The following is a 14,566-nucleotide window of genomic DNA, read 5'->3' on the forward strand; positions in this document are numbered from 1 at the left end:
CTAAATACCGACTGTTTTACGACTAAAATATTTAGCGACGAGGTATATTACGACGACTCTTATCAGTCGTCAATCAGTCGGAAATGACCATTTACCGACTGAATACCGACTAATACCGTAGTCGGAAACGACCTGTTTTCTTGTAGTGTCGGCAATTAATATTATTCTCTGATTATTTATTTTTTCCGCGAACATAATATGACATGACAAATTTTTATTAACTACTCCCTCTGTTTCTAAAAGCTAGACTTTTTAGTATTTTCACACATATTAAGAAAACACATTAAACTACCATAGTAAATGTATCATTTTCTGTAATTTTCAATTTTCAATAACTTTTAACCAATAATAATTCAATAAAGACAATTAATTTTCTTGAAGGTTACAAGTTTTTCATAGAAAACACAAAAAATACATATTTCTGAAACAAACGTTTTTTTCTAGAAAGTCTATCATTAAGGAACGGAGAGAGTATTATTTTAGTGGTTCACTTCTGGGTGAACTCGCAAAAAACTTATAAATCTATGCTAGTAGACAGGTTGCAACTTTTATATATATTAGATATCATCAAATTAAACACAGCATTTCCAATAACAAATACAATTATTAAATTGCCAAGTTCCTAGGCTCTTTGACATCTAGATTTCGAATTCAGTCAACTGATCAATAACATCCGGATGCTAAATATACAAGCGTAACAAAATCATATAACCAATCGTATGGTTTTCATATTCTTTAATTCGTTGTAAAGTGCATGCAGTGATTTTATTGATGAATGCGATTGTTCAGGGAAAAGAGAATAATAGTAACCTAGATGACAAAAAAACTCAGCCGTACATACACACATGAATACAATACAAACCAGACACTACATATTCACATGTCACCCGCCTTCAAGCAGTACTCTTTTTTTTCCCTACTATATACTCCTATAATAACAAAAAACATATATGGAACTTACCACAGCTTGGGTCAACGATATAAAATGCAATACTTTCCCTAGATAACATACCAAATGATCGATCATAGAATGCACACCCTACAATCTAACTAGATATTCCTATTTTTTGCTATTTCAGACATATTGCACATACATATGTGGATAGATAATCATACCGAACGACTCAGCTAGATAGATATCTATATAGTAAAAGCTGTTATTGTATTGATTTGTCCTGCATAAACGACCGACCGAAACGGTGCGTTTCCCGATGATAAGGTTACACGGCTCTGTGTATTGACTCGTCTCTTTCTTTCCACATCCCTCTCTTTGTCTGGTTTCTCTCTGTTCTTCACTTTTCAGAATATTAAATACATAAAATTAATTAATCAGCGTGAAAATACATAATATTATGGACATGTCGTTTTCGTCACCTTCTCTACGCTTTTTATTCTTTTTGTTTCCTTATGTGTCATGCAAAACCACAAGAAGAGAGACTAGTAACACACTTCTCTCTAAACCGGACCCAAATGACCAGAACGAGGATCATAAGCCCGACCCGGTTCCCTTCTCTCAAATCCCAACGCTGCGGCAGCGGCGGAGACGCTAGCTTCATGGAACAGCTCCTCCTACACTGCGCCACCGCCATCGACTCCAACGACGCCGCACTGGTTCACCAACTCCTTTGGGTCCTCAACAACATTGCCTCACCCGACGGCGACTCCTCCACCCAACGACTCACATCTGCCTTCGTCCGCGCGTTGCTCTCACGTGCCGTCTCCAAAATCCCCACACTCTTCTCCACCTTCGGAAACACCGTCTTCCAACCGCCGGCAGATGAAATACACCGGTTCTCAGTCGTGGAGCTCGCCGGGTTCATCGACCTAACTCCGTGGCACAGGTTCGGATTCATCGCGGCCAACGAGGCGATCTTAACCGCCGTGGAAGGCTACGCAAAGGTTCACATCGTTGACCTAAGTTTGACTCACTGTATGCAAATCCCTACTCTCATAGACGCCATAGCAACCAAACTCAACAAACCTCTGCTTCTCAAACTCACCGTGGTCTCCTCCGCCTCCAACTTTCCACCATTCATCAACATCTCCTATGAAGAGCTCGGTTCAAAGCTCGTCAACTTCGCCACCTCGAGAAACATAGAAATGCAGTTCACCATCATACCTTCAACGTACTCCGATGGCTTCTCCTCACTGCTCCAACACTTACGGATGTACCCTACCTCCTACAACGAAGCTCTCGTCGTTAACTGCCACATGATGCTCCGCTACATCCCCGACGAAACCCTAACTCCATCATCACCATCTTCGTTATCTCTCCGTAACGTTTTCTTGAACCAACTCCGATCCCTGAACCCAACAATGGTAACCCTAATCGAAGAAGACGCAGATCTCACGTCGGATAATCTCGTCACGCGGCTAAGTTCCGCGTTTAACTACTTCTGGATCCCTTTTGACACGACGGACACGTTTATGAGCGAGCAGAGGAGGCTGTACGAGGCGGAGATAAGCTGGAAGATAGAAAACGTGGTGGCCAAGGAAGGTGTGGAGAGGGTTGAGAGGACGGAGACGAAGGGACGGTGGCTTGAGAGGATGAGAGATAATGAGTTCGGTGGAGTTAGGGTTAGAGAAGAGGCGGTTTCGGAGTTGAAGGCGATGCTGGGGGAGCACGCCGTTGGATGGGGAATGAAGAAGGATGATGACGACGAGAGTCTAGTGCTGACGTGGAAAGGTCATAGTGTTGTGTTTGCTACCGTTTGGGTTCCGATTTAGTTGGGGTTGATTTGGTTTTACATTTAGAGTTATTCTTGGGTTCACCCCCGACCAATATGATTTCATTATTTCAAATTCGATATCTTTTTAAAAAGGAAACAAAATATTGGCAAGTTATAGTATGTTTTTAAAATAAAAAAAGTAAAAAAAAATATTAGTTACAGAAAAAAAATTAATTTTTTTTTTTTTAACGTTGTTAGCAAAACACTAAACCCTAAATCCTAAATCCTAATCCCTAGACCCTAAATCCTAAACCCTAAACCCTTGGGTAAACCCTAAACCCTTGGGTAAACCCTAAACCCTTGGGTAAACCCTAAACCCTTGGGTAAACCCTAAACCCTTGGGTAAACCCTAAACCCTTGGGTAAACCCTAAACCCTTGGGTAAACCCTAAACCCTTGGGTAAACCCTAAACCCTTGGGTAAACCCTAAACCCTTGGGTAAACCCTAAACCCTTGGGTAAACCCTAAACCCTTGGGTAAACCCTAAACCCTTGGGTAAACCCTAAACCCTTGGGTAAACCCTAAACCCTTGGGTAAACCCTAAACCCTTGGGTAAACCCTAAACCCTTGGGTAAACCCTAAACCCTTGGGTAAACCCTAAACCCTTGGGTAAACCCTAAACCCTTGGGTAAACCCTAAACCCTTGGGTAAACCCTAAACCCTTGGGTAAACCCTAAACCCTTGGGTAAACCCTAAACCCTTGGATAAATCCTAAACTCTAAATAAAAACACTAAACCCTAAAAATCTAAACCCTAAATCTTAAACCCTAAACCCTTGAGTGTTTTAGTGTTTAGTGATTTTGATTTAGAGTTTAAGATTTATCCTAAAGTTTAGGGTTGACCCAAGGGTTTAGGGTTTAGGAATTAGGATTTAGGGTTTAATGTTTTGCTGACGACGTTAAATTTTTTTTTTTTTGTAATTAGTACTAGTTTTTATTTATTTCTTCTTACCTTTTAATTTTAAAAAGATAATATTAATTTGACAATATTTTGTTTCATTTTTTAAAAGATATCGAATATGAAATAACACAATCCTATTAGTCGGTGAACTTAGAGGTTCACCCTAGAGGGTGAACCCAAGAATAAGTCTTACATTTAACTACCGGTTATGATTGGATATCAGTATTTAGGATTGCTGTATTTTGCGTTATATATACCTTTAATTAAGAAGAATTAGGATTTTGGACTAACAACTAAACCATATACTCCCTCTGGTCCCGAAAGTAAGATTCTTTAGATTTTTTTCTTGTTCCACAAAGATAGATTTTCTATATTATTAAGGTATTTTTTTATACTTTTGAAGAACATTAATTGAGAATATTTGAATTGATTAAATTTCATTGGTGGAAAGTTATTGGAAAGCGTATAATAAAGTAAAAAATAAATTAAATTATAAACATTTATTAAATTCTTAATAAGCCGTGCATACTCTAGAAAATCTTACTTTCGGGATCAGATGAAGCATACGAGTCAAGAAGCAACTTTATTGTAGGAAACAAAGCAGTAAGAAACATAACAAAGTCAGTGGCTGGTGTTACAAACTCAATTCAATCTAACCAACCAATAATAGACACAACAAACATTGGTTAATGTTTTATCACACGCAACCAGTATATTCAATCAATGTTTTGAAGGATCAAGAACTTGACCCATGAACCAAATCACTCCACTCTTGTCTTCTCTCTCACCGTAAATAGAAATGGATGGTCACTTGGCCAGCTACAAAAACTGGTTATTTCATCAAATACTAGGATCGGCCCGCCCGATGATAAAAATTTAAAAATAATTGAAATAGTTAGAATAAATATTTAATATAAATTTCAATTACACGTTAATATTCAAAAAGAATTACAGGTTACAGAATTCTGTAAAATTTACTCTAAAGTTTTATAAAAGGAAGCTAGAATCATAATTTATGTAATTGGAATATTTGATTCCACGGTTTAATGTTTTCATAAATTCAAAAAGAATTACAGGTTACAGAGTTCTGTCTGAATCTCTAATGGTTAACTCTCTTAATCTATTATCTTTGATCTATTGATTCATAAAACGCTATGTTTTGTTCGCGATAAGACCAGAGAAGAAACAATGCCGAGTAGGAAGAACAAAGAGAACACCCAGTGGACGGGCTAACTCTGGCCATCGTCTTGGCTTGTATCACCGTCTTCATTGTTGCCATTTTGGCTGGTCGCTGGAGCCAAGGGAGATTGCGTTGCAAGGTTTCTCGTAGGTTCTTGTTCCAGCCACTCAGAGAAAACCTCTCTTAGACACATCTTCTTCATTGTAAGAATTCTATCTGTTTCAAAATAAAAATGTCAATCTTTTTCCTCCCAAGAGTGAACGTTTTGATCAGTCTGATCCTTTACTGCCTTACAAATCAGGTTCATGCTTGTTTTATGTTTCAAACGTATCCTTCGTTCATCTTTTTTTACCAGAGTTGCTTTTGATTTTTCTATATGTTTGATCCTTTGACGCTTTAGAATTCAAGTTCAAACTTGTGGTTTCAGATTGGAGAAGATGGGAGCTTCGGAATGGAGCAAAATTCATGAATGGTAGAGAAGCCCACAAAGATACAATTGAATGTTAAATATCTAAGGTTTTTAAAAGACAAAACAAATATCCAAGTGTCACCTCCTTGTAAAAGTATTAAGTTAAGTGGACACATGAGAGAGTGAAACCCAGTTAGTTTTTGTTTAGCAGAAACACATGTTCATTCTCATCGGCCCTGTTCGTTTCGTAAACTGGATGAGAATTCCAGACGCGGCATCCGCGCGCAGTAATTGGATGCAGCAATCAGATGTTGTTCGTTCGCGATTCTGGAAATTTTGGATCATGCGTCTGGAAATTGTAGCTTGCTGTAGTTGGAAGCGTTCAAACATCTCATCCAGAAATCCCGAAAAATCCGGATGAGTTTTCAAAATTAATCTGGATGCCGCGTCCAACTTAACCTCCTGTTTCGCGCCAAACGAACATCGGTCCGCGTCTGAGTCTGGATGCTGCATCCAGTTTACGAAACGAACAGGGCTATCTTCGTTTGCATCTGACTCATCCATACGGTGGTTGAAATGAGATTAATCTGATTTCTAACATCTTATTTTGGATGTGGAGATATTTTAAGATTTTTTTCTTTGATTATATAATGTTTACTAAATCCTAAATTGTCTGAAATGCTCTGACATATTTTTTTATGTAGGTAGTTTTAGGTGAATGCACAAATATTAAGAAAGTTATTAATTTTTCCAAAAATAGCATTTAATATATAAATTAGGTGCAGTTAAACCAATTATATATAAGTATATATTATTTGATTGGTCACACTATACCCAATAAAAATAAAAGTTAATTTGAATTATGAAAACTCCTTATATTTTGAAAAAAACAAATTTTACTTAAAGTACTTACGATAAAAAACAGAGGGAGTATAATATTTAGAATTAGTTGAATAAAGTGTAAGATAAAATTAAATATATTGTTTGCTCTGTGATTTAATTCCGTTGGACGTGTAGAATCTGCATGTAATAACTGTTGTGATTGTTGTAGTACAAACGTTTTGTTGGAAATTATTATTTTTTTTCTGAAAAAGGCTATTGCTGGAAATTATTTGACTTAATTTATAGTTGTGCTCGGTGTTCCTTTTGTCATTTTTTTCTATCTTGTTTGAAAACCTCTTTTCTAAAAATCGAACCTTTTGAAGCTTCTGTTGTAACCATTTACATAGGGTGTCAAAGTTCAGACATGTGCAAACTACACTCTAGAAAGTCTACACTCAGTATCAATCAAAGTGGAGACTTATTACACTCTGGTCAACACAACATTTTCAACAGAACGCGTGTGGCTATTCTCCCTCTTTAGCCCACTGAATGACCTGCAAACAAGGTAAATAAAGATAATGCATCTAAATAAAGATGGTTGAGGATATGAGAGGGAGAGAGAGAGATAGAAGAGTGCAACATAAGGCTTACCAAATGATGTAGGTGGAAATGGGTGCTCCACAATGCTTTTTCGTGTTTTGCCATGAACTAAACAGAACCATAACATGTATAATGTCCAGCATTCCTCTTTGTAAGTCTGAGACCCTCAATTCACATAAACAACAAAACGTAAATGGTTGTGGTTGATATTGCTCGGAATAGTAAATCTAACAATAGTTTTAATTCTGATAGAGGCTAATGTCACATCCCCGTGTAGCTGTTGTAAATTATTTATAAAGATAGTCATAAACCGAAACGATGCATAAGACCAGAACTTCAGTAAGTGCGTTGTTACCTGCCAAATGGACTGACTGTCTTAGTTCTTTCTTGGTTGCCTCAACAGCTAACTTTTCACATGTAGCTTTGTTGATGATTTTCTGAATCTTTCCCAACCGTCACACTCCATTTGCGTTCAGAAAATTTTAACTTTAAAGCAAGCCCATCCAAAGAAGCTCCCTGAAATCAAACAGAAATGAGTTGCTGTGATTCATCAAATCCAATCAACTAGAAGTTTCAAAGAGACAGCTATTATACACATGTACATCTCTGAGTCGAATTCTACAAAACTATAACCGCTTGAAACATTTTTCACATTCCTTACACACTTTATTATCTGCTTACATGGATTAAAATTAAAAAAAAAACACTAAAACAGAGTCATGGTTAAAGCAAATCATTCATCCATGTGTCAGAAATGAAAAAAAAAGCTTACCTTCACACTCAGAATCTTTCCTTGGTTCACCAGGTCTATTAAATACTTCTTCAAACTCTCATGATCTCATTAGTGTCTTGAAGCTCAGATTCATAACATGAATGACATTTGACTGAAATATAATACACCCCAAGAATTGTCTTTCGAATCCGACCCTGTTCCACCACCGCCACGACCAGGATTAAACCGAAGGGAAACTCCATCTCCGGGAGGCTGCCAGAGATCCTGTGGGTCTCCTTGAGAGCACAAAAGAGCAGACTTTACACCGTTCACCTTCTCCGCACCTCAATTTGTAGCGTAACACCTCTCTCTCTCCTCCCATAGGTTTGAGAGAAGAGATCTTGTTACGGTGGTGGTTGGAGTCGCGGCGTGGAGACGGTTCAAGATGAAGTATTGAAAGCGAGAGAGGGTGAGTGAAGCGGTTTTTCTGGAGGGGTTTGACCTCAAAGCTTGCGGCCATGGCGGGTTAACAGGAAAAAAAATCAACGTGAGGGAAAGTTAATCAGCAATCGATTAACATCATCCAGTTCAAGCTGAGATTTTTGGAGATGGGTATGCGAGAAATGAAGGAAAGATTGAAAATTTTGGAGATATGGTGATGTATGGTTTTGAGGGAAGGAAAGCTAGCCTTTTTATAGCCTTTTGGAGATATGGTTATGTGTGTTACCTTTATTAATATAACAACACACAGTTACAGAAACTGAATCGTCCCTCTGCCGATCGAAGAGAAACGAAGAACAGGAAGGTTCGCATCGCGACTGATTAGGGTTTCCTTCGACATATGTGGTCGATGTGTCGCAAACGTACGAGCGACATAAAGCCCAAAGCGAAGACCGCAATTATGATAAGTGCATGTTAACGAAACGATGCGTTTCATACGTGTCGTAACAGTATCACGCGAATTTGTGACCTGTCAGCTGACGTGGATAGTCTGGGAGGGATCCAATCCTTCTTTTATATATAAAGATAAACATACGGGCCTTACGACGTCGATAGAAACGGCTGCAGCTTCAGTTACCTCTTCATCCACCTCAATGCAAGCTTTATAAAGAATGTTTGAGACATACAACTTCTCACCGATGGTAGGTGAATCAACCATCTCAGTTAGACTACCTCCAAATGGTGAAGTCAATCCCATATCCTTCAACACACCCAGGGGCGAAGCCACAGCTTAGACTATGGTGGCATTTACCCGTAGTTTTATTAATATTATACGTTTTGTATGTAAAAATGCAAAAGAAATCAGCTAGCTGAGTTGGTTTAGTAATATTGTGCTCCCTTTATTGGCCCAAGTTTGTTTCCCCCGTAGGACATTATTAACTTTTGCACCCACAATATATTTATTCTGGATTCTCCCCTGAACACACCTGAAGCTTCAAACTCGAAAGAGAATTTAAACTTGGGAATTCTAAAATCAGCTAACTCTATTTGGTAGTCTGGAATATGGTTATCAAGGAAACCTGGCTCGGAGCCTACTTTTTCAAGCAGAGTAGGGCAATCCTTCTCTAAAATCGGTAAGATAAATATGCATGGAGAATCGCCATTGATCCTCTACATAAGGGAGGTGCACAACTTGGAAACCATCATAGTGTCTTAGGTATTGGTCCTCGTAACTGGCTATGAAGGGGACTTTCACAGAGGTGCCATCAAGAAGGTGAAAATCACTATCTTTTGTGAACCTTACATTGAATTTTTCGCTCCAAGCTCCTTTGATGTACACTGCATTTGGAAATATCACTGTGCTTTGAGGGATAACCTCAATGGAATCTTTTGAAAGAATTTGGTTGATGAGTACGTTGGTGTGAACTTCAGCCCATGTATTCACTTCATCAATTACTTCAGCAGGCTTCAAAATAAGCAATCATCAACCAATCTTTCCGAAAATTCAACATAATAAACATATAATCCACACAAGGAGAAAATTGCAACATTACTATTAAGAATCTAACATCTAAGGCCATGTCCGTTTTTGTATTTGATGCAATATATGGATGTAGCATTTGAATACAACATCTAGATGTTGAATACAAACATTATTCGTTTTTATAGTTAGTATTTGCATCCACATGCAACATTTTGATATTAAGTTGTTCGTTTTTTTAAATTTTATAATAACATTTCAATATAGTAAGAAAAGACTAAAACTGCATAATTTATTTTCTTTACAATGAACTATATATAATATTCAAAAAATATATTTAAATTTAATTTTGTATTTTTGTAGGAAAACAAGATTTTGCAATTTTGACGGAAAACAAGATTTTGCAATTTTGACGAAAAAATAGTTTGACTCTAGCTGAAAACCTAATTTTGAGATTTTGACGAAAACACGATATTACAGTTATGATGAGAAATGCAATTTTATTGTTTCAGTGAAAAACTCAGTTTTACGGTTTTAGCGAAAAAAAACTTAATTTTTTTTTTATTTTGACGGAATAATTGTTTTTTTTATGCAGATTTGTAGAGAAAACTTGACTTTTTGATTTTGCCAGAAAACACGATTTCCTAATTTTGTTGAGAAAATTTGATTTTAAATTTTCAATATATTTAATTTTGTTGGTTAGATTTTAAAAGTATAAAAAATTGAATCAATGAGAGATAGACACCTAAAGCAAATAGTCTCTTTAAGTTTTGTTCACGTTTCTGTCCAACCAATCATCTCTCTGCTTTTCCTTCCCTCTCTCTTCTTTTATCATTTCTTTTCATTATTTTTATTTTCAGAGACTTGGTCAGATACCATCATAATCATATACTCTAAAATCCTACTTTAAAATATTTTCTGAATAAGATCGCTTTCACAATTTTTGAAGAAAAGAAAGTAATTGATGAAGTGAATACAGAGGCCCGATAGCTTTAAAATAAGAAATTAAATACAGACAGGATTTTTTTGGTATTTGACTGAATTGAAACAAAGATTTGTGGTTGAAAGTCAATCAACTGAAAGTGTGAAACAAAGAATATTATATTCAAACAATTTATAACTTGTTATTATTCTTCTTATAAATCAACTAGTTGTACGCGATATATGGTCTCACGAAACGGATAAATTATGTTAAGGCTCGAACCGACTGACCAATTAATCTTGATTTGAACACTTCAATGCAACCTTTTGAAAATTCTAGTATAATAAGAAATATTGACCAAGTGATGAGAAGAAAAACAGCTGAGTTACCACACGGCAGGCAAAGTCTTTAAACGGTAAAACCCTTAAAAACCCATCACAAACATCACTCTTCGGCTCAAAGAATCACACAAATTCATGGATATTGGATACATGTTTTTCATTCCACAGTTTTCCTAATGAAGATTGGTTTGAAACATATAAAGTTGGAAACAAGGGTTATGTTCGGTCAGAGGACGACAAAGTGTGGAATGTCGTGGGTGTAGGACTGATCAAGTATGGATGCATAATGGCACCATCACAACATTGAATGATGTCAACATTTAAGTAATGAAAAATAATCTGATATTTTTGGACATGCTTTATACGTATTCTAGCAGACTTAAACGTATATATTAAGCCTTCTATCAGGTTTGTTTTGAAGGTATAGTCAATTACAACTTTTTCAGTTGGCATATGTGATCCATCCAGTTTTTTGAAAGCTATAAGAAACAATGAGATCGAAGAATGGATAAATGTCATGACAGAAGAGTTAGTTAGTCTAAATAAAAATCGAACTTGGGATGTGTCGATTTACCAAAAGAGAAAAAGGCAATAGTTTGCAAGAGGATTTTCAAAAGGAAACCAAAAATGTATGAGAATGAAGTAGTTTGGATTCAGGGTTAGTGGGTTTTTCACTTCAGTTCTGTAAATGGTTTTTCCAATAAACATCACCTTCACAAATTTTCAACAAAAGAGTTCATACCTCATGTTAACAATGCTAACATGATTAGTGGTACAAACCCAATACCTCAGGGTTAGTGGTTTTTTCTACTACCAAACAACTTTATTATTAAAGAAAAACTGACAGAACCAGCAAATTCAGTTGTTAGCTTTACAAACCCAATTTCATCACAAATAATACATACAACAACATATATAGAATAAAACATATTATTGGCTTAATGTTTTCTCCCACGCCACCAGCAATTGAATCAATGTTTTGAGGGATCAAGAACTTGACCCATGAACAAAATCACTCCACTCTTGTCTTCTCTTACCGTAAAAAGAAATGGATGGTCAGCGACAAAATCTGGATTTTTCCTCAAACACATGAGTCGTATGACACCAACAGAAACGGCTGCAGCTTCAGTTCCCTCTTCATCCACCTCAATGCACGCTTTATGAAGAATGTTTGAGACATACAACTTCGCACCGACAATAGGTGAATCAACCATCTCAGTTAGACCGCCTCCAGTAGACTCAAACGGGCAAGTTAACCCCATATCCTCCAAAACATCTGACGCTTTGAAATCGAAAGTAAACTTAAACTTTGGAATTCTAAAAGCATCCAATTCTATTTGGTAGTCTGGAATATGGTTATCAAGAAATCCTGGTTCGGAGCCTATTTTCTCAAGGAGAGTAGGCAATCCGTCGGTAGCATCAGGAAGATAAATGTACATGGAGAATTGTCGTTGATCCTCTACATAAGGGAGGCGCACAACTTGGAAACCATCATAGCGTCTTAGGTATTGGTCCTTATGGCTGGTCATAAAGGGGACTTTCACAGAGGTGCCATCAAGAAGGTGAAAATCATTATCTTTTGTAAACCTTGCATCGAACTTTTCGCTCCAAGCTCCTTTGAAGTACACTGCATTTGCAAGTATTAGTGTGCTTTGACGGATATCCTCAATGGAATCCTTTGGAAGAATCTGCTTGATGAGTCCACTGGTGTGATCTTCACACCACGTATTCACTTCATCAATTACATCCGCAGGCTTCAAAATAAGCGATCATCAAATTAACCAATCATTCCGAAAATTTAACGTGATAAACACCCACACAAAGAGAAAATTGCAAGGTTACCATAGTATATTATAGACCTGAGTCAATCCACTAATTGCTAATTTATTTTGAATAAAAAACCATTGCAAAGAAGATAGAAGAGTTACCTTGTTAAAGAAGTCAACCTGGCTGCAAGTAGCCTTGTAGGGGTTCTCCAAAAGCTCTTTAAAGGAAAGCTTCAAGGGTAGAGATTTGTCAATCCAGGCACCATTAGCTGTAGATAAGCTCAAGTCATTTCTCTCGCTGCCATCGGCTAAGGCAACCGATACTATCTCTGTCAAGACAGTGTTGAGGTGCTCTGTTGATGGTGACATGAGGAAGGAGAGGATTTGTTCTTTGGTGGCGGCACACGAACCAGCGGCAATGATGCTGAGCAAAACATTGATTGACGTTGGTGAGAAGACGAGGTTGGAGCCGTCAGCGACGGTATCGATGACGTGTTTTGCTAATCTTACCACAACGTCGTTTTGCTTCTCCATGTTCTTTTTTATAGCTTTTTTTCAGCCTAGAAAGTGCCGGACGATTTGATAATGTATAGAATGGATGTAAATATATATACAGGGGTAATTTATTATTATATATTGTTTTCAAAGTTTCCGAAAAGTTGAACAGTCTTCGACTCATTGCCTCCAGCACATTTACAAATTAAGAACCTATCTTAATATTTTCTGAAAATGACTTTGTCAGTATATTGAAAACAAACTTTAAATTATCGAATAAAATACAGATAGTTGTTTTTTTGTATTTGACTGAATTGAAAACAAAGAGTTGTGCGGTAGAAAGTCAGGCCCTGTTCGTTTGTACATCTGGATGGAAGATGCATCCAGATGGTCCATCTAGATGTCTTATCTAGATGCTCCATCTGGGTGTTGTTTGTTTCTTCATTTCGTCCATGTATCCAGATGAATCATCTGAATGCAACTATGTTCGTTTGCTTTTCATTTTGTAACTTCCATCTGCATCCAGGTGGACTTGTTAATAAAATGACTAAAATATATTTTTTTACGTTTCGGCGGAAAAATAGCATTTTTACGGTTTTGGCCGAAAATATTTTTTCGGTTTTTAAGGAAATATGTGTTTTCGCGAAAAAGTGCATTTTTATGGTTTTGACGGAAAAATATGTTTTATGGTTTTTTACGTTTCGGCGGAAAAATAGCATTTTTACGGTTTTGGCGGAAAATATTTTTGCGGTTTTAGAGGGAAAATGTGTTTTTGGCGAAAAAGTGCATTTTGTGGTTTTGGCGGAAAAATATGTTTTTATGGGTTTGGCGGAAAAATAGGTTTTTGCGGTTTGGACGGGAAAAGTGTGTTCTGCGGTTTTGGCGGGAAAAGTGTTTTTGACGGGAAAAGTTTTTTTTCACGATTTTTGCGGGAAAAGTTATTTTTCGCGATTTGGCGGGAAATGCGCTTTTCCGGTTTTGGCGGGAAAAAGCGTTTTCCGGTTTTGGCGGGAAAATGCGTTTTCCGGTTTTGGCGGAAAAATAAGTTTTTGGCCGGAAAATACGTTTTCCGGTTTTGGGGGGAAAATTTCATTTTCCGGTTTTGGCGGTAAAATACATTTTTCCGGTTTTGGCGGAAAAATACATTTTTCCGGTTTTGGCGGGAAAATAATTTTTTCCGGTTTTGGCGGGAAAAATTCATTTTTTCGGTTTTGGCGGAAAAATGCGTTTTTCCGGTTTTAGCAAGAAAATATGTTTTCCGATTTTAGCTGGAAAATACGTTTTTCCGGTTTTGGTGAGAAAATACATTTTTCCTGTTTTGGCGGGAAAATTCTGTTTTCTGGTTTTGGCGGGAAAATTACATTTTCTAGTTTTGGCAGGAAAATTCTCTTTTCCGGTTTGACGGAAAAAAATGTGTTTTTCGGTTTTAGCAGGAAAATTGTGTTTTTTCAGTTTTGGCGAAAAAATGCGTTTTTTCGGTTTTGGTGGAAAAATTCGGTTTTCTGGTTTTGGCGGGAAAATTCAGTTTTCCAGTTTTGGCGGGAAAATTCTGTTTTCTGGTTTTGGCGGGAAAATTGTGTTTTCCGGTTTTGGCGAGAAAATGCTTTTTTTTTTTTTTTGGCGAGAAAATGCGTTGCTTTCGGTTTTGGTGGAAAAATGTTTCTTGCGGTTTTGGCCAGAAAATGCTTTTGGAGTTTTGGCGGGAATATGCGTTTTTGGGGTTTTGGTCGAAAAGTGTGGATTTACTTGTTTAGCCGAAAAATGTGTTTT

At 37.1% G+C, this 14,566-nt stretch overlaps 2 protein-coding genes and 1 long non-coding RNA gene across 3 annotated transcripts; 1 reads left to right on the plus strand and 2 right to left on the minus strand.

Annotated features, from left to right (window-relative positions):
• The first annotated feature begins 1,448 nt into the window (after positions 1-1,448).
• On the plus strand, positions 1,449-2,747 carry LOC106310869 (scarecrow-like protein 32). Its single transcript, XM_013748102.1, has one exon. It carries the CDS (start codon positions 1,471-1,473, stop codon positions 2,725-2,727), a length of 1,257 nt encoding a protein of 418 aa, XP_013603556.1. The 5' UTR covers positions 1,449-1,470; the 3' UTR covers positions 2,728-2,747.
• A 3,698-nt stretch (positions 2,748-6,445) lies between these two features.
• On the minus strand, positions 6,446-8,162 carry LOC106311144. The gene is made up of 4 exons (XR_001263930.1): positions 7,412-8,162; positions 6,995-7,155; positions 6,691-6,796; positions 6,446-6,593 (listed from the first exon to the last, which is right to left on the minus strand). It is a non-coding gene; the product is annotated as an uncharacterized LOC106311144 (long non-coding RNA).
• Positions 8,163-11,392: 3,230 nt separating this feature from the next.
• LOC106309056 (serpin-Z10-like) lies at positions 11,393-12,856 on the minus strand (the record flags this gene model as incomplete). Its single annotated transcript, XM_013746135.1, has 2 exons — positions 11,393-12,289; positions 12,464-12,856. Coding segments are annotated over 2 exons (1,176 nt in total), but the record flags the coding sequence as incomplete, so codon positions are not given.
• Between the last annotated feature and the right edge of the window lie 1,710 nt (positions 12,857-14,566).

This window comes from Brassica oleracea, chromosome C8 (assembly GCF_000695525.1).
Source record: "Brassica oleracea var. oleracea cultivar TO1000 chromosome C8, BOL, whole genome shotgun sequence".
NCBI classification, from domain to species: Eukaryota; Viridiplantae; Streptophyta; class Magnoliopsida; order Brassicales; family Brassicaceae; genus Brassica; species Brassica oleracea.

Bases quoted from the DNA above. Each gene is read 5' to 3' on its own strand.
- LOC106310869 (XM_013748102.1), top strand. From the start codon at position 1,471: ATGACCAGAACGAGGATCATAAGCCCGACCCGGTTCCCTTCTCTCAAA.